Here is a 26,873-nt window from a genome sequence, read left to right as displayed (position 1 = left end):
ACTTCAGTTCAGTCTCATGGTTCGTGGGCTCAAGCCCCTCAACAGGCTCTCTCCTCTCAGTTCAGAGCCTGCTTCAGATCCTCTGTCTCCCCTTTTCTCTGCCCTTCCCCCGCTCACACATGTACTCTCTCAAAAAAAAATTAAAAAAAAAAAAAAGAAACCAGAATATCTACCCTTTACAGAAAATATCCTAACACTTATTTGAAATACCTGTTAATAGAAAACTAGACTACTTTTTCATATTTATAGAATAATCTCACAACCATTCATTGTTCCTTAGCATTGAAGGTACTATGATATACAACCTAAAGTTTATTTTCTAATGATAGTTCTAAAATATAGAGTGAAAAGAATCAACCAGACCATAAAAAATAATCATGCTGGAAAAGAATGAAACAATCCTCTTCCCTCTTCCTTCCTTCCTTTTGTGTGTGTGTGTGTGTGTGTGTGTGTGTGTGTGTGTGTGTGTGTATGTGTGTGTGTGTGCAAAAGGTCACTTTCTGGCTACTATAACCAAGGAAATTTGCTGGTTTACACAAACGTTTTAGCTGGAAAAAGATTTGTTGGATATGTACCACATATTGGCAAATAAAACAGATATAAATACCACAGTAAGCAGTCATTTATTGGGTATCACTGTGCAGAGAGTTACATGACAGCATCCACAGGCAGAAGAAAACCCACAGCAAAGATAACTTCTCAGGTGTACTGCCACTGTGGGTGACATGACTCAGTGTCAGAAACAAAGGCATTAAGCTGCCGGAGGCAATGTCTTCCCAGCCCTACAGAGCACTGCCAGAAGCAACGGTGGTCATGAGAAGAACTAGGTGAGTAAGCATTCATCTGTGAATTCAACTTCCAGTCTCACATTGTGAGCCCATTAGTCTCACTTTTCTTCTTCAACCATTGTCATTAGTCCCTGGCAGAAAGGAGAATTTCCAACTGTACCTGGCAGCACATTACTAAGATGATTTACACAAAGGTTAAATTTTCTATAAAATCTACCTCTTCTTCCTCCTCCTTCTCCTTCTTAATTCTAACCTCTAGAGAACTTAAATTGCTCTGGATAAGCACTAAATTCACCAAAAATGAGGTTTGTTTATTTTTTTCCCTCAAGTCAGCACATTAAGGTACTTCAACAACTTAAAGAAATGAATTAAATTATTCACATATTTATTCATCAATTATTTGTTTGGTACTTATTCTGTACTATCCTGGGGGTTCAGTGGTAATTGCCAGAAAAGGAGATTTATACTCCCTTCCAACCTCAAAACAGTGGGAAAAAATGAACTTCAAAATAAATGGCTAACCGTATGAATAAAGATAAACTTAGATCTGTTTTTCATACCAGAAACCAAGGATCAGACACCTAAATGTGAAAAAGGGAAGCAAGTACTGGAAGAAAGCATTAGTGAATTTCTGTGCAGCCTGAGAGTGGGAAAAACTGTATTGGAGAGTAAAGGAATCAGTCTAACATGGCCATTGCCTAAATTTTTTTCACATCCCAATTATTGATGGATATTTTGGTTACTAACTTGCACTAAACAAATATGCAAGTGGTAACACATAAAGCAAAATTATTTGTCACTAGGAAAATAACTGTCAAGGTAATAAGCAAATTTCTTCTTTCTGGCTAGCACTTTCTCTCTCAGCCAAAACTTTTCAGAAATACAAATATAAGCAAAAAAAAAAAAATCACTGTATGGGTAAGTAACTGTCCTTCCAGGGGATTCTGATACAGATTGTGTTTTCCATGTGCTACATTTTAAAATACACTACTATGGGGCGCCTCGGTGGCTCAGTCGGTTGAGCGTCCGGCTTCAGCTCAGGTCATGATCTCGTAGTCTGTGAGTTTGAGCCCCCGGGCTCTGTGCTGACAGCTCGGAGCCTGGAGCCTGCTTCGGATTCTGTGTTCCCCTCTCTCTCTGCCCCTCCCTCACACGCATGCTCTGTCTCTCTCTGCCTCAGAAATAAACATTAAAAAAATTAAAAAAAAAATAAAATACACTACTGTAAGTGATACAGTTTACACCCGAAACCAGGATTCTATTTATAAAAAGGAAGAGAAGGTCCAGTAACCAACAGCCTGTGAGTCATACATGTAGAAAACCAAATTGAGAACGAGTTATAGGAAGGCCATAGGGTAATATGTACAGGTTTTTATGAAAGATTTTGAGGAAGATGAGAGTTACGAGAAAAGCTGTTTGCAAGTTTTTGTTTTATTTTGCTTTTTGAGGAGGTGGTGGTAAGAAGGGTAAGGTTATGAGTTTTAAGATACAGTTTGGTTAGAAAAGGAGTAGAGTCACATTGCAATAAATAGGAATAGCATGTGGCAGGGACTGTGGTAAGAAAATAATGACATAACCTAGGAACTAGAAGTTATTCTAAAACCTAGATGCTAACACAAGTTTTGTAGGTATTCTAGAAGCTAGAAGCTACCAACTACTCTATGTTCCTAGGTCAGGAGAAAAAGAAATCTGCATTCTCCCACACTTACACACTAAGCTGAAGTCTGCAGGGATGAGAAATCACTATTAGACACAACGCTTTTCAGAATTATGTAGATGGGGTATATGTGAGGAAGAATTATTTTATTATTCTAACAAAATTTAAAATTCTCTTTATATGTTATGTTAATATTTTAGCAAAATATTAATAATGTTAGCAGAAAGTCACTGAAAGTTTTATACTCCAGAATAAACACAGATTTGGATGTTTTTCCAACATGAATGTAGTATACCTAGGATATAGTATCATTTCACTTTATTTTGCTTGTATAAAACATAATAATATGTCACTAAACAAAATACAGTTTATGTTTCATTTATCCAGAATTCAGATTTCAGGTCTTCAGAGGATCTAGAACATATCAAAACTCAAGGCAATTGAAACCACGAGGAAAACAAGTACAAGGCTTATGAGCTTTAAAGGTGGAAGTCACTAGGTCATCCTTCAGGCTTTTACCTTGCCATATATGCATAAAATAATATAACAGCTCCAAGAAAGATGGAAACCTTAGCAGAGAAAAGTGATAGGAAGTGACAGCTGACACAGGAAAGAACTCTGAAATGCTGACAGAAAAGCTAAAAGAAAGCAGAGGAATGTGGGTCATTTTAGCTAAGGAACAAAAAGCTTTATATATCTCAATAACTTTTCAGGACATCACAGAAAATATCTGAATATTTAACAATGAGTATTCCACAAAAGGCTATTTAAGTTCAGAATTCTCTGCTTAAGAGACAGGGAAATGTGTAATCCATTTTATAAAAAGATTTTTTTTCAAGAGAAACCGTGAAAAACATTGGTATTTGAAAATACAAACTTCAATACTACAGAACTTTTTCTACTTGGGAATTATCTCTTTCCTACATGATGCTGAGTATGTGAGATACTTTTTTTCATTTTGGAATATTTCTATCAAGGTAAGAGTAGCAAATAAAATTAGTAAGTATTTTTTCCTGTCTTAGCTTCGATTTCACTACAGATAGAAGAGGAGATGGTGATGTGAGGGCAGAGGTGGAGATCTTCTGAAGGGTATGTAATACTCATTTTGGACTTCTTTCACAGAATAAATTTCTGTTGTGTTAAGCCACCATGTTTTTGGTAATCTGTTACAGCAGTCATGGGAAACTAACATATACATCTAACATCAAAAATACACGAGACGAAAACTGACAGAAGAGATGGTAATATTTGAGGACTTCAACATCCCACTAGTAAAAATGGGCTGAAATAGATAGAAAATCAGTGAATATATAGAAGATATACCTTCTATATAAATAAATAAATTTATTGAGCACAATAAAACAATCTGACCAACTGACATCTATAGAACACTCAATAGCAGAATACCCATTCTTCTCAAGGGCAATTGGAGAATTCTCCAATACATACCATATGCTAGATCATGAAGCAAGTGTCAGCACATCTAGAACAACAGAAATTATACAAAGTATATTTTCCAATCACAATGAAATTAAATTAGAAATGAAAAACAGAAGGAAATTTGGAAAATTCATAAATGTTTGAAAACTAAGCAATATATTTCTGAATACTCCATAAGTCAAAAAAGAAATCACAAGGGAAATCAGAAAATGTTATGAGACAAATGAAAATAAGTAAACAAAATATCAAAATTTAGGGGATGCAAGCAAAAATAGTACATAATGGGAAACTTCTAGTTATAAAAGCCAGTATTAGTAAGAAAGAAAGAAATAAAAACCTACTTTCCCAAATGAAGAAACTAGTAAAAAAGAAAACTAAACCCAAAGCAAGCAGAAGGAAAGAAATAATGGATATTAGGGTGATCCCCCAATGAAAGAAAAAAACAGAAACACTAATACAGAAAAACCAATGAAATGAAAAGCTAGTTCCTTGAAAAGATCAACACAACTGACAAATCTTTAGCAAGACTGACCTAGTAAAAAAAGATGATATAAATTACCAAAAATCAGGGATGAATGAGGTAACATCACTATTAACTTTAGAGAAATTGAAATAAGGCATATTATGAACAACTTTGAACCAATAAATTGGATTAAATGGACAAATTCCTAGAAACATACAAGTTACTGAGACCGAGTGAAGAAAAAAATTAGAAAGTCTGAATAAACATGTAACAAGTAAAAAAAAACAAAAACAAAAACAAAACTGAATTGGTAATTTAAAGTCTTCCTCCTTGGGACGCCTGGGTGGCTTGGTTTGTTTAGCATCCAACTCTTGATATTGGCACAGGTTGTGATCCCATGGTTGTGGGACTGAGCCCCACATCGGGCTCCAAGCACAGCATGGAGGCTGTTTGGGTTTCTCTCTCTCCTCTCTCTGTCCCTCTCCTACTCATGTGCTCTCTCTCCCTCTCTCTCTTAAAACAAATAAATACTTAATAAAATAAAATAAAACAATATAAATTAAAACAAAATACAATACAATAAAAATCCTCCTCCAAAGAAAAGCCCATGTCCAGTGGCTTCAGTGGTGAATTCCACCAAATATTTTCAAAATGTCTTTCAGAAAGTAGGGAAGGAGAAACACTTAACCATATCTTATTCTATGAGACCAATATCATCCTGGTATTAAAGTCAAAGATATCATAAGAAAACTATATACGAATATTCCTCATGAACACCGATGCAAACATCCTCAAAAGTAATAATTTCTCAACAAAATATTAACAAAAACAACAAAATACCATATATATTAAAAAGATTTATACCATCCAAGTATGATATATTCAAGGACTGCAAGGTTGGTTTAATATCCAAAATCCAATTAATGTGATATATCATATTTCACTTTTTGTTTCTTGTTTGGAAAACTTCCCTATTTCAAGATCCCTATTCCCTATTTCAAATAGGGAAAACTTCCCTATTTCACAAAGGAATCCTTCTGTATTATCTCCTAAAAGTTTATCATTTATCTTCATGTTTAAAGCATCAATATACTTTAATTTTTGTTTGTGGCATAAGAACAGTTCTGATCTATTTTTTCCATATTGATATGATTATGGGATAAACTATATTCCCCCAAATTCATATGTTGAAATCTTAACTTCTCTGTAACTCAACATATGATCTTATTTGGAAATAGGATCATCACTTACATAATTATTTATGTTAAGATGAGGTCATACTGGAGTAGGGTGAGTCCCTAATCCAATATGGGTGGCGTCCTGATAAAAAGGGGAAATATGGACACAGAGACTGATGTGCATAGAGGGAAAATGCTGTGAAGAGACAAGACACAGAGAGAAGATGACTGCATATGAACGAAAAAAAGGCCTAAAGCAGATTCTTCCCTCACAGCACTCACAAGGAACCAACCCTACTGAACTTTGTTCAGACTTCTAGCCTCCAGAATTGGGAATCAACAAATTTCTGTTGTTTAAGCCACTCAGTTTGTGGTACTTTGTTACAGCCACCCAAGAAACTAATACAGTAACTATCTCAGCATGAAATCAAAAGTCCTTCTTTTTCCCAAAGATCTGCAACATAATAGATGTCCTGGCCTGTTTCTGGGTTCTGTGTTCACTTCAGTTAGTCTACTTTCTCCTGGTTTCCCCTAATTACTATAGTTTTATAATAATTCTTGATATATAATACAGCAAGGCCCCCAAAGCTGTTCTTGTTCTCAGAAAAGGTCTTGGCCATAATTGGTCCTTTGTCCTTTATTACCAGTTTGTCATATTCCAACAAACAAAACCTATTGGGCCTTGAATTGATAGTTACATTTAATTTATAAGTAAGTTTGGGGAGAATTAATAACCTAACAACATCAAACATCTTTTTTTCTACTTAGATGTCCTTTTCAAACTAGAATTTTCAAAGTTACATACCAGGAGCAAAAGCAAACCAACGACAGTATTTTTGGTGTTTTGTTTTTTTTTTCAAACTTCACACATATCTGCTCCACCCCCCAGAGTTCTGGATCTGACCACTGCAGGGAGTAAAGAAAGGGTGGGAGGCTTATGTCCATAGTTGAGAATGATTACCAACTACAGCCATCATGGCTGTTTACATTCTTGGCCACATCACTATCAATGTAGAAAATGAAAAGTCAACAGGAAAAAGAACAGTATCAAAAAATTATGTTAGCCCCTGTTGATTCTATCCCAAAGAACAGAAAAATATTGCCTGGTCAGCTCTCTTTAGAAAGATTTTTTAATGCCATTTTCCTCAAAAATGGAAGCAAAGATGTGAATAAAGGTTAAAAAAAAAAGTGCAAACCCTTTCAAATCTCAAACCTCTCAACCTTACAGTGTTGCTAAACACTGAAAATTGGGACATAATATGATAAAATTGTATCACTTCAAACTCAGTCATCTCAAGCTTCAGCTCTTGCCATTATGTACATATAACAGTTTTTCATTAAGGACATGAGATTTATAGTCTCAACTATTCTGTCATCGCTTAAGATTTGTAAATTTTCCAAATTCAAAAGAAGTTATGAAATACTGACCTAATTCCTTCAGAGATAAAAGATCTATGAAGGTTTAAGGTGAATAAATTTAAATCTTAGCAATAGATAAGAAAAAAACAAAGTTGGTTGAGAAATCTGAAAATGTTTTTCTCAGACAATAATATAAAAAGATATCATCATTTTTAATTTGTCCATGTATCATCTGAAAAGGAGATAAGATACTCATTTTATTTTTCTTTACCTTCTCAAGGACGTAACTACTCATGTCACCATTCTGAAATAGTAGAGAAGACAAAAGCTATAGAAGATACACAAAAGCAAATGTGATTCTAACTGAAAACCTCAGGATAATCCATCAATAGAAGCCTTGCTTATTAGATTCATGCCACCTCTCAGCCTTTGAGAAGCTTCTACTTCAAAAATCTAAGTTATCAAAAAGGAAGTAACCTACAAAAGAGTAGGGATATCATCTGTCTTATTCACTGAATCTAGTTTGCTGGTACAAACATGGGCGCTCAATAAATACCTGTAAATGAAAGAATTATCTTTATTAAAATGTGAATAAATTATACATCCTTTGGCTAAAACAAAATGCTCCACTTCAACTTTTATAAAGAGACCTATCATTACTGTTCAGAGTATGGGTTTCTTTGTCTCTTGAATTTCAACTTAAAACTCCAGGGTTGTAAGAGGCAATATAATATAGGTCCATAACATGAGCATTATATCGTAAAGATAATTGATGAGCAGTCTGAACTCATACAGTGTTATATTATTTTAAAGTATGAAAGCCTGTTTCTCATTTGTATTTCTGAAGCAGTTTTGGAATAAAAAATTTTTTTCTGGTTCAGGTAATATTAAATAACACAGGCCAATCTCTGGGATGTAGTTAAGATTGTTTGGGTTTTACCCTGATTCTAATTGTTCAGAACAAAGAAAATATAATTTATTTACCTGAAAGACTAATCAGACCTAGGTGGGTTTTCCTTCTAAAATACATAGGATATTGTCTTCTGTCCATAAATCCTACACTTTAGCCAATTTGCCAATCCTACATTTAGATCTTCATTACTTGCAGAAAGCTCTGAGAATTAAATTGGTTAAGGTAAGATAGTAGTTAGGGCCCTCTAACAAAAATAGAAAAAGTGGCATTACGGGTCCACCATCAAAATCATGCTACTAAAAATATCCTATTCCCTTGAATTAATATCTGGGCAAACAAATACATTAAAAAGACGTGCTGGGTATCTTAAAACGAGTATGTCAGTTAATTAATTCTGTGATCCCCTGCTACCAGCGAGTACTGTACAATCTGTTATTATTCACTGTCCTATAGATCATCTGTTCTTGGTGCTGGTTTGTTCCAGGAAGAGAGACAGCTGCAACACTATATCCCTGTTCAACCTGAGGACCATCTGACTTTAATTGTAACACACAGCTTGATGTGGCTCTGGCTATGAGAAGCCAAAGTATCGTCTGTAATAATCTGGAAAAGCAGAAACCTGCCAACAGAGGGCTGAAAACAGGGACTTGTGCTGTCTGGCTGCCTGACGGGCTGCAGGAAATATGATTAATGAGTAAGGTATAATGATATCAGGAACCCGATTAGCACCACAAAAAGGTCACAGATCAAAGTAGTATGCATTTCATGAGCTACAATCATTGCATAAAATCTGTGGACTTGAAGAGGCAACCAAAAAGAGGAGGAGGATAAAATCCTTACTTGATAACATGCTAACAGATACATAAAATACCATACTAATAATTTAATCACTTGTAGAAAGTGAAGAGGAAATTATAAAATGAATCAATACAGACTGCACTTCAGGAGAGCTTTGCTCATCACAGGTGTATAATAAATATTTCTGAAAGAATGAATGAGTTATTGAATTCTTTCATAAAGATACATGTAAGTAAAATCAAGTATCTTTCCTAGTTACAAATGTAAAAGATGAGAGATTTGATATTTGACTCTATGTTTGCATTTAATTTGCAATGAAATTTTTATACAGTTCTTTTAAGAATGAAAGCTCATTCAGAGCCTGAACTATGAGGACATTGTATAACTCACAGAGGAATCACTGGCACAAATGCTTAATAAAGTTAATTCTAAGTTATAATAAACATGCAGTTGTAAAATACTATTTTGTATGTAATTTCATACAAAACGGCAGGCAAAACCTAAATCTTATTGAAAACAATTTGTTAACCTTCTTTTCCATGGTGCCCTTGGGAAGCCCATCCCGAAAGATCTGGCTCTTCTGAGGTAAAGGTTGTGAGAGCAGAGATAGGAAGTACTATGAAGAGAGGGGCTTGCCAAATTTACACAATTAAATTCTCTTAATTGTCAAAATAATGTTGAAAAGCTTTTAATATAACTTATTCAAATGTTTTTTTCCTTCGGACCAGATTTAAGTAAACACTCTAACAAACCTCTTCATACTCTTAATAGTACTAAATATGGTAATAATTAATCGAGATTTGGCTCCCTTGAGACTTAAAATTTTAAATCATATTTAAGAAAGTGTTTCGGGGCGCCTGGGTGGCGCAGTCGGTTAAGCGTCCGACTTCAGCCAGGTCACGATCTCGCGGTCCGTGAGTTCGAGCCCCGCGTCAGGCTCTGGGCTGATTGCTCGGAGCCTGGAGCCTGTTTCCGATTCTGTGTCTCCCTCTCTCTCTGACCCTCCCCCGTTCATGCTCTGTCTCTTTCTGTCCCAAAAATAAATAAAAAACGTTGAAAAAAAAAAAAAAAAAAGAAAGTGTTTCAATAATAAAATGATCTGAACATGATTTAAGCTTTTTTCTTTAAAATATATTCCTGAAGAATGAGAATGATTATTTATACCTTTCAAATGTTATATAAATGTTATTTCCTATCTACCTAATAGTGAAACATTTTTTTAAAATGGTGATTCAAAAGAAAAATTAAAAAATGAAAAGACAGAGGCACCTGGGTGGCTTAGTTAAGTTTCTGAATCTGGATTTCAGCTCAGGTGATGATCTCATGGTTTGCAGAATCGAGTCCTGCATCAGGCTCTGTGATGAGTGTGTACCCTACTTGGGATTCTCTCTCTTTCTCTTTCTTTCTCTTTCTCTCTCAAAACAAATAAATGAACATGTTTTTAAAAATGAAAAGACAAGACTAGGAGAAAATTATTCACAAAACATATGTCGGATAAAGAACTTTCACAAAGAATATGTAAAGATTGCTTACATTACATAATGAGAAAAACAACCCAACTTAAAAATAGGCAAAAGATACGAATAGTTCCAAAGAACACTTCAGGGGGTGCCTGGGTGGCTCAGTTGGTTAAGCAGCGAACTCTTAATTTCAGCTCAGGTCAAGATCTCCTTGTTTGTGGATTCAAGCCCTGCATTGGGCTCCGTGCTCACAGTGAGGAGGAGCCTACTTCAGATCCTCTGTCTCCCTCTCTCTGCACCTTCCCCGCTTGCACATGTGCGCGCTCCCTCTTTCTCTCTCAAAAATAAATATTAAAAACAATTTTTTTAAAAAAACAAACACAGATGACTACAAAATAAGCCTGTGAAAAGGCAGTCAACATAATTAGTCATTTGGAAATGCAAATTAAAATTATAACGAAATACCTACTAGAGCAGCTAAAATAAATACTACTGACAATACCAGGTCTTAGCAACTTATCATGTGACCCAACAAGGAAACTCCTAGGTATCTATCCCAGAGAAATGAAACCAGATGTTCACCCTAAGACATATGCAAATACTCATAATAGCCTCAAACTGGAAAAACCCAAATGTCCATACACTGGTAAATAAATAAAATGTATTATATCTATACAATAGAATATTATGCAGCAATACAATATGCCGTAATACACATGCAACATGGGTGAGTCTCAAAAATATCATGCTAAATAAAAGAAGCCAGGCACGTATTACATGATTTCATTTATATAAAATTTCTTAAAAAGTTAGAAAAAAATGTCTCTATAGAGACAAAAAGTCCCAGAGCAGAGACTGACTGCAAACAGGTACAAGTGATGTAAGTGTTCCAAAGCCGCATTGTGGTGATGGTTATACAATTGTCTAAATTTTCTAAAACTCAAAGCAATGTGCACTTTTAAAAGTAAATTTTGGGGCACCTGGGTGGTTCAATCTGTTAAATATCCAACTCTTGATTTTGGCTCAGGTCATGATCTCATGGGTCATGTGATCCAGTCCCACATCAGGCTCTGCTGACAGCACAGAGTCTGCTTGGGATTCTCTCTCTCTCTCCCTTTTTCTCTGCCCCTCCCCTGCAGGTGCACACTCTCTCTCTCAAAAAAGAAAAAGTAAATAAATAAATAAATGTTAAAAAAATAAAGATTAATTTTATGGTATATACATTATACCTCAATAAATGTACTTCAAAAGGGCAATTACTGAAATTAAAAAAAAAGAACTTGTGGTATAACTATACCTTCTATTGACTTCCAATAGTCTCTGAGGGGTGGGAGGGAATCACACAGCCATAGACAACTGTCACATTTAAAAGTCTGACATCTCCTTCAATGTTTGCTACAACTAAGCTTTGTGTTGGGCTCTCATTTGAATTATAATCTTCCAAATTGCATGGGGTAAAAGTAAAATAAAACATGTACCTGAGGACTATGATAGAATGATGTTAGGTACTACTTTCTAAGTGCTTACTGTAAGCCAAAGAATATTACATACATAATTACAATTTTATATTCATAATTTTCAGACTACATATAAGGAAACCAAAGCTCAGAAAGATTAAACTGCCTAAAGTCCCATAATTAGCAAAGTGATTTATTCAAGATTAGAAAGTTGGTCTAACTCCAAGGACTATGTTCTTTCCATTTCCCCTGCATTACTTCCAATATACATAAAATGTGAAATTTCAGTAACAATGGGACTGCAATTAGGATCTGGAAGACAGGATTAAAATATAAATGTTGAGGGGCACCCGAGTGGCTCAGCAGTTAAGCATCCGACTCTTGGTTTTGGTTCAGGTCATGATCTCACGGTTTCGTGAGTTTTAGCCCTGCACTGGGCTCTGCGCTGGCAGCATGGAGCCTGCTTGGGATTCTCTTTCTCCCTCTCTCTGCCCCTTCCCCATTTGTACTGTCTCTGTCTCTCTCAATATAAATAAACAAAAGTTAAAAAAATATATAAATGTTAGTATAAAAGGTAAGAAATGTCACTTAGAAAACTAAAATGCAATAATTTTCCTTAAGTGTAAATTAAAGACACGATGGAATTTAGCTTTCTTTTTTTTTTTTTTTTTAAACTAATCTCTCTGCCCAACATAGGGCTTGAACTCACAACCCTGAGATCAAGAGTTGCTCTACCAACAAAGCCAGCAAGGTGCTCCTAGATTTCACTTTTAATATCAGTATGACAGAGATTCTACTTTTAAAAACTGAGAATAAAGGTCCCAGACTCCAAACTTTTATGAAACTTAAAGGCAAAAACGGACAGACAGAACGTTTTCATAAAATAATTTAGAACCCACGTGAGAAGATTTTAAAGAGTTCACTAGAGAGGAGCCTGAAGAAAATAATGATTACTGGGCTTTTAAGTTTTTAAATTTTTATGTTCTGAATACTACATGAAGATTTCCTTTTAAAGAAAGATAATACATATAACTTGAAAATCTTTTTTCTATTACCAAAATGTGCAGTGGCCTTATATCCCAGAGCACAGGATTACGTTCTTTACCTAGTACAAGAAACTCATGTTTCATGAAGCATACAATTCCAGTTTTACTTATAATTTCCCTTATAATTCTGAGGCGCCTGGTCATGATTTCACGGCTCGTGGGTTCAAGCCTCACACTGGGTTCTGTGCTGACAGCTCAGAGCCTGGAGCCTGCTTTGGATTCTGTGTCTCCCTCTCTGTCTCTGCCCCTCCCCCTCTCATGCTCAGATTTATAATTCTGAATTATCATGTGCATATGAAGGTTAGTAACCTACATTTCACATAAAAGTACAAAAAAACCACTATACTTTTCAAGTCAATAAAATTTAATAAAATATATATGGAGATTCATGAACTATTTTGTTACTTTCAGTTATCTCTATCAACTACAATTTTGTTGAGAAGAGCAAGGGTTAATGATTATACCAACACATGAAAGATACTTTGAGAAAAGGCTCATGACAGACAGAGTAGATGATTACTATCTTACCAGTCTGTTTATGCGAACAAATTCTTCTGAGGTTTTGGCCCAAGGAGGAAGTTCAACATCAGACACTACTGTCCCATCATCCATCACTCCAAGATTATAATTATTGAAGTTGACAAACATCTCAGGAAGATAATAAAATTCAGGAATCAACTCCTATATAAAAATAAAAGACATCATCATATTATAAACTGCAGAATACTGACTAGATATTCATAAAATGGCATAGTCATTTCCTTTTGTGCAGAAGAAGAACAAAATAAACACAAGAAAGTTTTTCCTTTCTCTATCACAGATCTATCACAAAGTTACTGTTAAGGTAGACAGCTCCCATCCAACCAAATTTAAATATTAACACCTTACCGGTTGGCGTGTGCTTCCTTTTAGGACAATTCTCGTAACTCAAAACTCTTAAATACCAACATTTGAGTATTATTTGAGGTTTGACAAAATAGAAACAGAGAATAACATGCTGTTACAGCTTAAAGTAAATTTTTTATGAAGTATGTGGAATTTTTGCCCAAAAGACCAAAATCTTTAAAAGTATTAAAACACAACTGCATTGGTCCCTTCATCAACCAGGATAGTATTCATTACATTTAGCTATGATTTAACAACATGTTTTGCTCACATTTTAAAACATTCAAGTTTAGTTGTAACACACTACCTTTGAGAAAAAATATTTACAAGGAGTCTAAAAAAATGATCTGCAATAAAAAACTTGGTAAAATTAAATATATGACTTTATTAAGAACACTTAAAATATACTTCATTAAGGTATTTTATAAGCAGAAAATGAAGCTAGTTAGGGTTTTTGTGTACAATAAGCCCCATGTATAACTATTTCAGAGGTCCTGTAGATCAGACTTTAAATCCAGTCTTGACATGGGTCAGTGACTCAGTGGTCTTTAGGATACCCCCTCAGGGCCAGCTATGGCAGGCCTGGCTTTCCAAACAGTTGAGTAAAATAGGGAGGTCATCAGATTTTGGACAAGGTCAGTGTGAACTCTCCAGAGTAAAGAAAAAAGATCCAGCAGGAATTAAGCTATTATCACCTCGGTCATCCATGTGAAATGTTGCTTGACTTTGAATTGTACATCCTTTGTTTACAATCACAATAATTAACTAAGCAGGGTAAAAATGAGCTTGTCCTCCAAATGCCTGACAATCACCTGATCATTAGACTTGAAAAACATTTCAATTGGGCATTTTTTTTTTTAAAAAAAGGAAGAACCCTGTTAGAAGTTAAACCATAAATGAAATGACACAGTGATCATGCAAAAATATTAAGATTCTCATCTTCAAAAATGATGCATCTTAAGTCTTAACCGACAAAAAGAGGAAAGATGTATGTGTGTTATTTTTATGTAAACAAAAAGCTATATCCAATATGTTTGATATTGCATGAGATGAGTCAGGTGCTAAAATAAACTCTTTTTTTATTTTATTTTATTTTTTTTGAGAGGGACAGAGGGAGCATGAGTTGGGGGGCGGGGCAGGCAGAGAGAGAGGGAGGCAGAGAATCCCAAGCAGGCTCTGCGTGGTCACATAGAGCCCGATGTGGGGCTCGAGCTCACAAAACTGAGATCACATCTTGACCCAAAATCAAGAGTTGGACACTTAAGCGACTGAGCCACCCAGGCGACTCTAAAATAAACTCTTAATAAATCTTACCACAATTAATCTTAAGAACTTTACAACATATCACCTTCATTTTAAAAATGAACTAAGGGTCAAAGAAGTTAAGTAAATTGCCTAAGGTTACACAGCTGACTTATGATAAATTTAGAGCTTAGATCAAGATCTGTCAAACCCTAAAGGCTATGCCCTTATTCGTCAAAATAAGCATGAGTTCTACTTAAACAGTATACATAATATATGCACATATGTATGTATTTTAGAGAAAGAGAGAGAGTGCGAACAGGGAAGAGGGGCAGAGTAGAGAGAATCTCAAGCAGGCTCCATGTTCCACACAGAGCCCAATGCTGGGATCATGACCTGAGTCTAAATCAAGAGTTGGACACTCAACCGACTGAGCCACCTAGGCGCCCCAATACTAAACGTTTTAAATACAAGTTTTTAATATATGTTCAAAGTAATTTTTTAAAAGTAAAAAAGATTTTTCACTCTTCCATAAGAAAGTGCTTTCCTGAAAAAAATTATCATGTGTATATATACTATATATAATTTTTATGTAATAAAATTAATCAAGAAGAATTTTATAGTATGCTATAATTATCATTTACCCAAATATGAAGGTAATTCACTTTATAACTATTACTAATTTGCTAAAGCGTACATTCAATAAATTACAACTTTGAAAAATTGTACCAAAATGTCTTATTTTCACTCCAAATTACTTGTGCTGAAAAGAAGAATGTTCTCCCAAATCTTGTTCACAGTAAGAGGGAGGATCACACCTGTGTATTCAAAATCAAAAGCAAATTTTGGCCTAATTATATACAAATTCTTTTAATTTCAATAACATCTGCCTGCCCCCATCCTTACCCCAAGGTTCTCCTGATTAGAAGATGTTGCCTTTCTTTTGCCTGTTATACTGACTCTGCTCATGTGTGATAATTTTCCTAGATTCAAAACAATGACAATGGCTGAATTTTAGATACTAGGTTTCTCCCAAGTTTTAAAATTTGGGAGAGCAGTCATTTTTATTATAAATGAAAGATATACACTGCATAGTAAAAATACATAAAAAGTATCCTCTTTTTCAAGACCACATCTAGGAAGCAGAAATCAAACAGGGTGATACTTCATAACAATTTTCATACAAAGAAAGTCTTCAAATCTTCCTATGTATGGCACAAAAATTCTTATGATTTTGTATATTTTTCTCTATCTTCCACATGTGTCATTTTATTCAAGTTGCTGAACAAATTGACAAAGACATACTTGCTCAAAATAGAAATGCCCTTTCTCGTTCTTTTACAAGTTCTAAATTCAATTAACAGAAATATAGTTTGTTCCCAGCTCACTGTATTTAAACACATAAATTTATTATGAATTTAAATTATTTTGTTGCTTTAATACTAACAGCTTGCCTTACATATAAATTCACTTAATTTAATAGAGAAAAAATGCACATAAAACAAAAATGAAATAATTTTTAAAGTTTTATTTTATTTTGAAGGGGGGAGAGAAAGAGAAAGCACGTGTGAGCAAGCGTGTGTGGGAGGGGCAGAGAGAGAGAGAGAGAGAAAGAGAGAGGCAGAGAGAATGAATCTAAAGTAGGCTCCGCACTGTCAGCAAGGAGCCCAATGCAGGGCTTGAACTCACGAATAAGGAGATCATGAACTGTGCCAAAATCAAGAGTTGGGCACTTCACGGACTGAGCCACCCAGGTGCCCCCCAAAATAAATTTTTAATGAAAGATATAAACAAAGCAACTTTATACTTTTGAAGTCTTTAGTGCACAATTGTAAACTTTCAGATCTATACTGTCTATTATGCTGGCAAGAAAGTAGTAAGTCATCAATTTCCATTTAATTACCATAGATTTTATTTGTGACTTCCTTCTAAGGATATCCTGTAAATGTTATACAGTGGGCATTATAAAAATATTTCAAAATTAAACATTTATTAAAAATTAAGCTTAATATTTCACTTTTTAGTGAGATATGAATTAAATCTCTATTTTTTACCTCTCAACCCAAACCTCTCCAATTTCAAAAGAGTAGTCATATAGTTCCAGGACATTTGCAGGGTCTACAGCAGAAGCCTCTTGAAGACACCCTTTTTTCTGTCTTTTGTGCAAGTCTAAGCAAACAGAACCAATTATGTAAGGTGTCCAGAAGAAGCAGTTTCAAAAGTTAGTATTTTTTTAAATGTTTTATTTATTTTTGAGACAGAGAGAGAGAGAGAGAGAGAGAGAGCATGAGCAGGGGAGGGGCAGAGAGAGAGGGAGACACAGAATCGGAAGCAGGCTCCAGGCTCTGAGCTGTCAGCACAGAGCCCGACGTGGGGCTTGAACTCACGAACTGTGAGATCATGACCTGAGCCGAAGTCGGATGCTCAATCAACTGAGCCACCCAGGCGCCCCTCAAAAGTTAGTATTTTTAAAGATAGAAGCTAAAGAAGAGGGAGGTTGTCCCCAAGATTAGAGAAACATATTTCTCAAAATCTATATATAATCGGCTTTTGGGAGAGGTGGGGATGAAGAGGTTAAGCTAAAACCCAGGGGATAGCAAGCGGTGATCAGGGTCATTGCCTGCTCATATAGTACCTATTTATGGATTAGAAAAAGGTAACCCTTCTAGACTAATGGAGCAAAAGGGTACTTAGTTTGGTAAGTATGCTACTGGCTGGATTTCAGCTCCTATTCCTTCCTTCAGTCAAGTGCCAGTACATACAATCTGCCCAACTGCCCAACATGGTAGGCTCATGATGGTGCACTTAGGAAAGCTAGTCCCTTGGCACCAGGGTCTTTGTAATCAGCGAGTATTTCTTAACCCAAACAGAGCTGCCTGCTTCCAAAAGACCATGAGGATACAACCAATGAATAAGATGGACAGAAGATGTGAGGGCCACTTTTCTAGGTATCACATAAGCCTGGAATAAGAGGTCCCTGCTCTACTCTCTAATGACTGTGAATGAATTTCCCACTAGCCTAATATGAAGAAGATGTGAATTCATATTGGGACATTTCTTATACACTTGAGTAGTTGGTAATTATGAATTATATATGCTCCAATCATAAAAAGATATCAATATATTCAATGATAATTCTTTTTTTCTCAGTGATAATTATTTCTAAGGAGGCAAAATGGTAGGAAGAATGCAGTACGGGAAGAAATATAATGTAAATGCTACTTTCATTAAAAGAATAAAACTTCATAATGTATAGAACTGTTGAATCATTATATTGTACACCTGAAACTAATATAACAGTGGATGTTAATTATATATGAATAAGAAAATATAAGCTAAAATATTTGAAAAATTAAAAATATTAAAGAATAAAACATTAAAGAAGTTCCTCTTATTTCATTATTTTATTAAGCCTTAGGTAGGCTTCTGAAGGGTAATAGAACACATTATCACAAAGAAGTATTCATTTACTTTTTGTTCTTTGCAGAAAACTGTGTTAAAATCTGGGATATAGAGACATGATTATCTAAATTTCTAAATAAGAGTGAAAGGATACATTTATTGGGAGGAAACTGGTTGTAGGAACAAACAGCACTCCAGAAATTCAAAAAAAGAAAATGATGCATAAATGTTGGGGTGGACAGAGAAACCTTTAGGGAAAGAGCATAATACATTGTATTTCCCTAATACAGTGTTCATCAAACGGTACTGTAATTGTCTGCTTCTATCTCCCTTTAAATTGAAGGTTCCATGAGATTGAAGACTATCTATCTTGTTCAGCATTAAACCTCCACAGCCTAGGCACAGTGTGTAACCCATATTAGGCATTCAGAAAAACTCTGTTGAATGAATGATTGAAAATGGTATTTAAAATAAATAATCAGAGAAGAAAGATGAGAATAGTCCTGAGAAGGGGAATACAGAGATTGAAATGTGCCTATCATTTGTTTCCAATGATCAATGAAGAACAATTTAATTGGTTTAGAGAGGACTGTATACATGTAGTGGCAGATGAAACTGGAGATATAGGTAGGGTCAAACTGTGGAAAGCCCTGAATGCCAGGCTATGAATTTCAGCTTTTTCTTCATAAGAAAAAAATTTTCCATTAGGAAATTTTAAAAATGAACATGAATTTAAAATGATATAAATGTTTCTAAGAAATTAACAGTGAAGAGAAAGATTACAAAGAATCTACATGTAATATCAAGGACATAATCAAGTAAGCACAATTAAGTTGAGTAAAGAAGGGACCGTATACACTTAAAACATGTTACAACCTCATTAAAAGAAAATCTGCATAAATAAATCAGTTGATAGGAGTTGAATACCCTCTTACTATAAAACAAATACACTGAACTCAACTGAGATACAAACAACACTTGACAAAAAAGTACATATAATGCCTAAAATTTACTATGGATATAGTGACATTCACGTATACGTTGCAGAATTCCATCTTAATCCTAAAAGTATCTTCCTAAGAACCATACTTCAATACCAAACATTAAATTCAAATTATCTCCTTTGACAGACGATATTTAGTAACAGAGTCAAAGATTATGTCTAATACTTCTAATGTACATTTACAAAGTGAAGTATGTTTTATATTCATCAGAACAGAACATTCTGCCCTGGATAAAAAACATATGCTCAGGAATTCTTTCTAACACCAGCGGCAAATGAGAAGCAAAAAACACAGACAGAAGACAGAGATACTTATAATTCACATTTTCTTCTGACTTGCTGACAATAATTTTAATCCCTTTCTTTTAATTAGGCAGATGGGTCATAGAGGCAGGTAACATGGTCAAAATATACTTTATCATCTCCTAAAATAAAAACTTGAAAGGTTCAACCAGAGGTTATACCACAGTTCAGGATAAGCCCATTGCTTTGATCACCAATCCTAAGGCTTTCATGGCATAATGACAAGCATTGGTTGTGACCACACATATGCTTCAGTTTTCTTTATTAGGATATGATCCCCACTGATACAGCCTCTGCAGTGAGGTTGTATGATTCTCCTAATAGACATCAATTCCGTCCATTCAACTAAACCCATCACTTCTATAATACCTGGGTAACCTAGAAAATACTGATCTATTAACCCAAAGAAACAAGAAAATCAAACTAAAAACAAAACAAAAGATGCTACTTTGGAGCTAAAGTTAAATTTTTATTCTATTCTTACTAAATTATAAAATCCTGACAACTCAAATATAAGAATAATAGCAAGGTAACATGTGCTTTGGGGACACTGACAGTAAAAAATGATGTTGAAGGCAAAATTTTGGCTTTTCATCATTGGGAACATGATATATTTTATGAAGGAAAAAAAAATCCAAATAAGCTTTATTAGTAAATAAAAGAATTAGTGAACAACATGTTATGGAAAAAATAATGAACATGTTCTGAGACATTTTAACATTCAAATATTTATTTTCTTAGCCCACAAATGAGAAAAACCTTTTTAAAAAATTGATTAGAGTTGAACTGTACCTATAAGTCATTTTAAATGGACTGTATATCAGTAAGTTTTCAAATTAATGTTTAAATTTAGTTTCTTTTTATTTGGTAGATAAAATGCTATTTTTTCCTTTAACAAAAGAAACATAATAGCAATTTTTAAAACTGGAGAAGGAAAAATAATCTATAATCCTTCTAGACAAATCTAATAAATATCATGTGGTTTTAGGTATTATAAAACTGTCATTTCAAAAGCACTTAAATAAAGAAAAATCATGGATTACAAACCAATAAATAATAGATAATCTATACCAATCTAATACAGTAGAGAAAAATAACTGCATTTGAGTCTTATCTACTCAAATTACTGGTCACATGCCCTTAAATGAATTTTTCTTCTGACCTAACCCTTATTCACGTGAATTGTCATTTTTAAAACACAGGGTTGCTATCAGGCTAACAACACAAAATTTTATATACACATAAGATATTATTATTACTATTACTATTATTGTTATTAACATGACCCATGATAAAAATCCAAAATTAGAGACTCAACTTGACTGACTTTGGAAGCAAACAGGTCATTCGCTGAATTATGCCCATTCATAAAAGCATTTAATATAATTCTAAGGGCATTTTAAAAAATTTACTTATAAAAATATGTCCACAAAAATATTTGAGACTTAATAATTCCCACTAAATATCATATTTAAAACAAATATAGTTATTTTTTATTAGCAATCACTGTAGAGCTTAACATGGCTCACTTTATGAAGACCCTGGATATTTTAGTTTTCTTCTGCTTTCAACACGTTTAACACTTCTATATTTGAACTGGACATCTTAACTGAGCCATTTGCTGTTCTAGGCCCTATCTTCAAGGAAATCGTAATTTGAGAAGAGATAATGAACATTAATAATGCAAACAACATGCAAGGTGTAACTGCCATAAATAAAATGCCCACCTTAAATCCTTTCTAGAGTAAGTTGTAAAATACATAAATATATGCATACAGCTATGAGTATGGGAGAGAACAGTTAATATCAGTGTCTATGAACATATTAATGTACAGCCCACATTTTTAATTGAATAAAAATATCATAAGATCACCAGTCAAAAAGCAAATCACAGCTGATGTGTGTACATTTTTATAATTCAGGAAGAATTTTCTAAGTGCCTTTTAAAAGTTTTTTTTTTCTGCTTAGTACATAAGTAGCATAAGAAAAATATTCAGTGTTTCAAGTGATTTTTATCAAAGACCAAAATAATAGTTCATTGTAGACAAAAGAGTACAAAGTTCAGTGCTAAAAAAATTAGTGCATAGATACATCATTTAACCAACTGACACATGAAGAAGAAAAGGGTTACAGAGATGTGGTTAAATGAACAAAGCTGAAAGTTGTGCATAAGTTGTATATATAAACAAGAACGAATAGGTAGTTCCATTAGAGTGTAAATGTTTTACATTGCTAAGAGAGAGGTGAGAAAACTTTAGCTAACTCTAATGTGGATGTGAGTGTGAAAGAGAGAGACTGATGGAAAAATACAAAAGAAAGAGAGAGAGAAGGCAGGCAGTGGGGGAAGGGAGGACATACACCAGAAGTGTGCAAAGGATGTATGGAAAGGTAAGATTTTAATTTTATTTTATTTTAGCTTTAAAAAAACTCTGAATTGTTTAAAAATATGTCTGAAAACAGGAAGAATACATAATGAAAATATTTTAACTAAGAAACTAAAACCACTACATAATCAAAGTTTAAGCTTAAAAAAAAACAAATGCATCAAGAAATACATTTCCAGTGATTGTGTTCGATTAGCTATACTTAAGCACTTTCTCATAAATGGCTCTAACACTGATGCCATCAGCATCCATGGAATGTATTGTGGTAGAAGGCATGCTGATGGGAGAAAAAAGGAACCTAACTTATCTTCAGATTACAGACTCCTGGGATTTCTGAGGCAGTAGAGGATAAGTCAAAGGTCTCATGTTTTACAATCTCACACGACACAAATAAAACTATTCTATCATCTCCATTTTGATCGCCTCCATTATTTAACAAACATATGTATACTCAAAACTTTTGAGAGCTAATTCTTAAAGCTAAAACTCATTCATGTAATATTATTGATAGTCATTTATTTAAAAATATTATTTAGCCCAGGGGTTGAAAAAATATTATTTATAATCTCTTAGAATTTAATTGCATTCTCTCTACTTAATTTTAAGTACAGAATATGCGGTATTGACCCTACTCATTTTTTAAGTTAATACAAATTTTACATTCATTACTAATAACATACAATACATTATAATATAGGCTTTTAAATTCAATATCCAAGATATGACCAGTGACAGGATGTCCAAATAGACTTCTTTTGAAAGCTATAACAGTAACAACTCAATCTGTCTTAATTGTTAAAATGTAGAAAACTGAACCATTCCTACCTCTTGGCCAGCAAATGACATTCAGCTATCAGTTCTCTTGAGGACAGAAAAGCCCTTCCTAAAATATGAAGTATTTGTAACCCCATTCTATGTGAAGTACATATCTACCTAGGTTTTGCTGTTCCCTTCTAGCCAGGATGGCCATACACTCTCCTCTTTATCCACAAATGACCTCTCAGTTTCTGCCAGGCTCTTCCACCAATTCTTTTTTAGTTGACATTTTACAATCTATTCATTCATTCAACCAGTATTTCCTGATTTCTAACTAAATGCAAGGCACTGTTCAAAATGCTGAGATCTCAAGGTAGCCAATACAAAAAGTCCCTGCCTTTATAAAGCTCTAGTGATGGAGACATAAACAAACTAATACATATGTATCACACCAAATGGTGATAAGTACTACGTAAAAAAAATAAAACAAGATAAGGGAATACAGAATGATGAGAGGTGACGTGGTATTATTTTAGAAAGGGTGTTCAGAGAAGCCCACTCTGAGGAGGTGACCTTTTTATAGAAATCTGAATAAAATGACAAAACAAGCAAAGTAAGTATCTCGGGGGAAAGTGGTTCAGGCAGATGGAACATCATATGCAGGAGTGGACTTGGCATTTCTCAAGAGGAACAACAACGAAGGCAAGTGAGGGTACAGTAGAGTAAGAGAGAACAGTCAGGCAACCCGATAACCAGAGAGGACCTCAGTGGCGAGAGTAAGAACTTGAATTTGGTTCTAAGCTAGAGGAGCAGTCATTGGAGATCTGAGCACAGGAATATGATCTGATTTATAATATAAAAGTATTATTCTTGCTGCTGTGTAGAGAAACATGGGGAACAGGTGAAGTGAGAAATTATGGCCACTTGGGCTAGGGCCTAGTGATAGATATGGTGATAACTGGTCAGATTCTGAATATATTTTGGAGGCTGAAAGAATGGGCAATAGGGTGTGAGTGAACGGGATGAATCAAAGATTCTAAGCTTCCTAAAGGCCTGAGCAAACTGGTAAATGGTGCTGGCAAAAACTGGGGGAAAGGCAAGATGGTTTCTTTGGGTGGGGAGGAGAGTAACAGGAGAATAAAGAGTTTGATATTGGACATGTCCAGTTTAAAATACCTATGAATATATATCTAGTTCAAAAGGAGCTAGATATATAAATCTAGAATTTGGGGGAGAGCCATGAGATAAGGTGCAATCACCTAGGGAAAAAGTACTCATACAGAAGAGATCTAAAACTTGAGCCCTAAGGTACTCTAATAATTTAGGGTATGACAACAAGATAATCCAGTAAAAGAGACTGAAAAAAATAAATGGTAAGAAGATAGCCAGGAAAAGGTGGCTCCTTATTCCAGACACCAGGTAAAGAAAAGGTTACTCCTCTCCCCACCTCCCATAAAGAGGATCAATTAATTTTGTCAATAATGGTGGGAGATCAAGTACAATGAGAACTGAGTATGTGCATTTGACAGCACAGAAGCTGTTCATCAATGCCTCTGACAAGACTGATTTCAAAAGTAGTGCAGAAGAAAGTTTGATTTGAGTAGGCTCAGGAGATAATGGAAAACTGTGAGGAAGTGGACAAAAAGGAATAGACAACTCTTTTGGAGTTCATGATAAGTATCACCCATTATTCTTTCTTACCCTACATGCCTATGAGACATTTCTGAAACTTAGGTTTGGATTTTCAATAGGTGATATTATCCTTGTTATTGTGGAAATATATTAACATGTCAAAACTTGAATTCAGACATTTGCTCTATAAGCCTGCTTCACTGTAATTCATAGCATCATTTATGAAGACACCTGATCTAAAGAATCCTCTTGAGGCATATGGTCAAGAGACACACAAAAAGATGCTGAACATCACCTATCATCAGGGAAATACAAACTCTTCCACAATGAGGTATGACCACACATCACACAGTGGACCACACAGTGGAATGGGTAAAATCAAAAAGTAAGAAATAACAAGTGTTGGCAAGGATATGGAGAAAAGGGGACCCCCATGCACTGTTGACGGAAACGCAAAATGGCACAGCCACTTTGAAAAACAGTATGGAGGTTCCTCAAAAGATTAAAAATAGAACAACACAATCCAGCAAGTCCACTTCTGGGCATTTATCCAAGCAAAACAAAAACACTAATCCAAAAAGATATATACAGGCCTATGTTTCCTGCAGCATTATTTACAAGAGCCAAGATACAGAAGCAACCTAAAGGGCCAAGAATAGATGAATGAATGAATGAAGAAAATGTGTGTGTGTGTGTGTGTGTGTGTGTGTGTGTGTGTGTGTGTGTGTGCATAGATAGGTAGATGGAAAGAATATTACTCAACCATAAAAAAAGAATGAAATCTTACTATTTGTTACAACATGGAAGGATCTAGATGGTATTATGCTACATGAAATAGGTCAGATGGAGAAAGACAAATACCGTATCGTTTCACTTATATGTAAAATCTACAAACAAATGAACAAACAGAAAAAACGGAAATAGGCTCACAGACACAGAGGACAATCTAGTGGTTGCCAGAGGAGACAGTGGTGGGAAGCTGGGTGAAATAGGTAAAAGTGATTAAAATGAACAAACTTCCAGGGCACTTGGCTGGCTTAGTCAGTAGAGCATGAGACTCTTGATCTCAGTAATGTGGGTTCAAGCCCAATGATGTGTGTAGAGATTATTTAAAAACAGTATCTTTAAAAAAAGGAACAAACTTCCAGTTATACAATAAATAAGTCACAGAGATGTACTATACAGCATGGGGAATATAGTTAATAATATAATTTTGTATGGTGACAGATGGTAGCTTGATTTATCATGGTGATCACTCTGTAATTATACAAATGTTGAAGCATTATGTTGTACACCTGAAATTAATATAATATTGTATGTCAACTATATTTCAAATGAATAAATAAACAAAATAAAGAAACACGTTTTTGTCTTTCTATCCTTATAGTCAACCAAATTCCACGTCCTGGAGAATCACTTTTAACCCAATCCCTTGAATTCATCCTCTTAACTACTTAATTGTTTTAAGCTCTGGGAAAAAAACCAGTGAGCAAAACAGTTCAATTCATGCTGTCATGGAGCTAATGTTCCAACAAAATAAGACATAATAAACAAATAAATAGATGTATGTCAGACGGTGAGTCATATGAAGAAAAATGAAATTGGGAATAAAAGGGCTTGGTGTGAGAGATGTAATTTTATTTTATTTTATTTTTTTAATGTTTATTTATTTTTGAGAGACAGAGAGAGACAGAGGATGAGTTGGGAAGGAGGGGAGAGAGAGGGAGACACAGAATCCAAAGCAGGCTCCAGGCTATGAGCTGTCAGTACAGAGCCCAAAGCAGGGCTTGAACTCACTAACCACAAGATCATAACCTGAGCCGAAGTCGGAGCTTAACTGACTGAACCACCTGGGTGCCCCAGGATGTAATTTTAAATGGAGAAGACAGAGAAGGTGACATCTTACTAAGAGGGTGACATCGGAGAGGCACCTGGGTGGCTCAGTCGGTTAAGCGTCCTACTTGATTTTGGCTTAGGTCATGATCTCACAGTTTGTGGGATCAAGCTCCACATCAGGCTCTGCACTGACAGCACACAGCCTGCTTGGGATTCTCTCTCTCCCTCTTTCTCTGTGCCTCCCCTGCTCACACATGCTCACTCTCTCTCTCTCAAAATAAACAAACATTTTTAAAAAGGTGACATTTGAGCAAAGACTTGAAAAGGGTGAAGGAATAAATCCTTAAGGATATCTATCTGAAGGAATTTTTAAGGAAAAAGGAAGAATAAAAACAAAGGCCATGAGTTGGGAAGATACTGGAATATTTGAAGAATACCCTGGAGGGCGTGCTTAGTTAGAACAGAGTGAGCAAGGGAGCAAACAGTACAAAAAGAGGTCAAGACTAATAGGATTTTGGAAGGTAGGGGTAGGTGGCATAGTCTTGCACAGTAAGGACTTCAGCTTTTACTCTCAACTGGAAAACCAGTTACTTGAAGGGCAAAGACTGCGGGAAGGGCAGGTTTAAAGGAGTAAAGATGAGGAATTTGGTTTTGAACATGTTAATTTGAGATACATCTTATATATTCAAAGGGAGATATTGAGGAGGGACTTAGACGTCAGGAGAAACATACAGGCTAGAGACATAAATCTGGGAGGTTAGTTAAGACTCTCTAGCATCCTTTAAGATACAACTCCAGACGCTCTGTGAAGTCACTCCTTCACCTCCCCAGTTAGAATTAATTTCATTTTGTATATATCTTATGACACCAC

The 26,873-nt window shown here is 34.9% G+C and overlaps 1 protein-coding gene across 3 annotated transcripts in view; it reads right to left on the bottom strand.

The window, feature by feature from the left end:
* Positions 1 to 26,873, bottom strand: part of LRBA (LPS responsive beige-like anchor protein) — a 781,201-nt gene that overhangs the window by 132,138 nt on the left and 622,190 nt on the right. For all 3 annotated transcript variants that reach the window (XM_042983782.1, XM_042983784.1, XM_042983783.1), the window contains one exon: positions 13,088 to 13,240. In XM_042983782.1, the coding sequence (XP_042839716.1) occupies positions 13,088 to 13,240 (153 nt within the window). The remainder of the gene's footprint in view (positions 1 to 13,087; positions 13,241 to 26,873) is intronic.

Source organism: Panthera tigris, chromosome B1 (genome assembly GCF_018350195.1).
Source record: "Panthera tigris isolate Pti1 chromosome B1, P.tigris_Pti1_mat1.1, whole genome shotgun sequence".
NCBI classification, from domain to species: Eukaryota; Metazoa; Chordata; class Mammalia; order Carnivora; family Felidae; genus Panthera; species Panthera tigris.
The sequence above is the reverse complement of the archived record's forward strand: the minus strand, read 5'-3'. Positions and strand labels throughout refer to the sequence as shown.